The sequence below is a fragment of the Austrofundulus limnaeus genome, unplaced genomic scaffold (genome assembly GCF_001266775.1).
Source record: "Austrofundulus limnaeus strain Quisiro unplaced genomic scaffold, Austrofundulus_limnaeus-1.0 Scaffold131, whole genome shotgun sequence".
Taxonomy (NCBI): domain Eukaryota; kingdom Metazoa; phylum Chordata; class Actinopteri; order Cyprinodontiformes; family Rivulidae; genus Austrofundulus; species Austrofundulus limnaeus.
Genome location: NW_013952533.1, coordinates 640424 through 642269, shown reverse-complemented (window position 1 = coordinate 642269; position 1846 = coordinate 640424). Strand labels below are relative to the sequence as shown.

General features: G+C 37.9%; 1 protein-coding gene across 1 annotated transcript in view; it reads left to right on the top strand.

The window, feature by feature from the left end:
- Positions 1–1846, top strand: part of ntrk3b (neurotrophic tyrosine kinase, receptor, type 3b) — a gene marked incomplete at its 5' end in the record, with an annotated part of 265513 nt that overhangs the window by 234719 nt on the left and 28948 nt on the right. The window contains 1 exon segment of the mRNA XM_014015557.1: positions 1562–1734. Coding sequence (XP_013871011.1) covers positions 1562–1734 — 173 coding nt within the window.

Sequence of the window (1846 nt, the reverse complement as noted above, 5' to 3'; positions counted from 1 at the left end):
TATATATATATTGCCTTTACACAAGTATTCAGCTCTTGTATTCAGACTGTTTGTCTCTTTGGGTTTGGTGCAACAGGGTTTGCACACCTTGAGATTTTTTTAATCCTCCAAGCTCTGTCAGTATAGAAGAGGAACAAGAGAGGATGCCCATTTTTATATTTCACCAGAAATGTGATTTGGGGTTGTCGTCATGTTGAAATGTGAACCTTTTGTCCAGTCTGAGGTCTTGAGCTCTGTAGAACTGGTTTTCATTGGGGGTATCTTTGTATTTTGTAACCCTTGACCACCTGACCATTCTGGTCCTCCTGTGCTTCATAGTTGAGTTGGAGATGAAAAGTTAATAGTTCCATCCAGACAAAACATGGAGAATTGAGACCAAACTGTTCTATTTTGTTTTTATAAGACCAGAGATTATGGTTCCTCACCATCTAAATGTCTTTCAATCTGCTTTCAAGTTCCACTCTGCACTGAGAAGAGACTTCTGTCTCGTCACTTCGCCATTTAGTCCAGATTGGCGGTGGTTTGAAGTTATGTTTGTATGGAGTGCGTTTGTGAAGATTAACAAGAAAACATGACTAAACTATAGTAACAGCAGGCTGCAACATAATCATATGTTTAAAGTGATGGAAAATCTGAAAACCTTCTGAATCTACTGTATAGAATGTGCCTGAAGTGTAAAAATGTAAAGGTGCTGTCTGGATGTGTTTGCCAGTGGTTACATGTATAAATCACAGCACTCCGAGAAATTAAAAATAAAATAAAATAAAAAATAACCTGGAAAAGTGCTCCATAAGTAAGGTTCTCTTTACTGCTGGATACACAATAAGACTGACAAAAATCACCTGCTGTTGTTCAAAGGCTTAAGGTTGTGACAAGAAAACCAGGAGTGCATTTTTATTCGCCTGCAAACATGTGGGCGTGAATTTCTCTTTATTTGCAGTTTGGAGATATTACTTGATCTGTGTGGAGTTTTGCTTGAAATTTTCAGGGTTTATTTATTTGAATCCTTAAAACAATGTTACATTTTTGTGGCAGAAAAATGAAAAGGGAGTTGCTGATGCCTAAAAAATCATGGCTTGGTTTTTCTGTTTGCTTTTAATTATCACTAGAAAACTTTTGTTGCTATGAGTCATTATTGTCCCCATCAAGCATGATGATTAATCCGTCCGGGAGTTTTCAGCTCTTTCCCTATTTTCAGGTGACTAATTAGATGATAAGAAAACACAGTCAAAAGAGGAGGAGAACAAGCAACAACTCAGTGTCAGAGAGGATGGTATCTGTTAGCTTTGAGACTGATGACATGCCTGTTGTCAGTGTGCTCAATGTTGATTTATCAGGTTGACTTTATCTTACTTTTAAAACTAAATGAGAGCAGATGTTAATAACTGATCGCAGTTGCTCGATCTTATCGTTTTTCTTTTTGAAGCATCAAAAAATTAACTAGAAATTAACCAGACACACTGAAGTTCAAAGGTTCGCAAAGGAGGTGGCTGGTTTACCAAAAACTGCTAAAATAGGGCTTCAGTCCAACATTCTGTTCTGATGTCTTTTACCATTTCAGACCCTGAAGGATCCAAACCTGTCAGCCAGAAAGGACTTCCAGCGGGAGGCGGAGCTGCTGACCAACCTGCAGCATGACCACATCGTTAAATTCTATGGCGTGTGCGTAGACGGAGATCCACTCATCATGGTGTTTGAGTACATGAAGCATGGAGACCTGAACAAGTTTCTAAGGTCAGAGCTTTGCTCAAAGTGCATTAGTTCACAATGAACATAAAAACATTCATGTTAGCATATATTTATGCCATTTCTGAAAAAAAAAAATATACATATATATATACAGTGG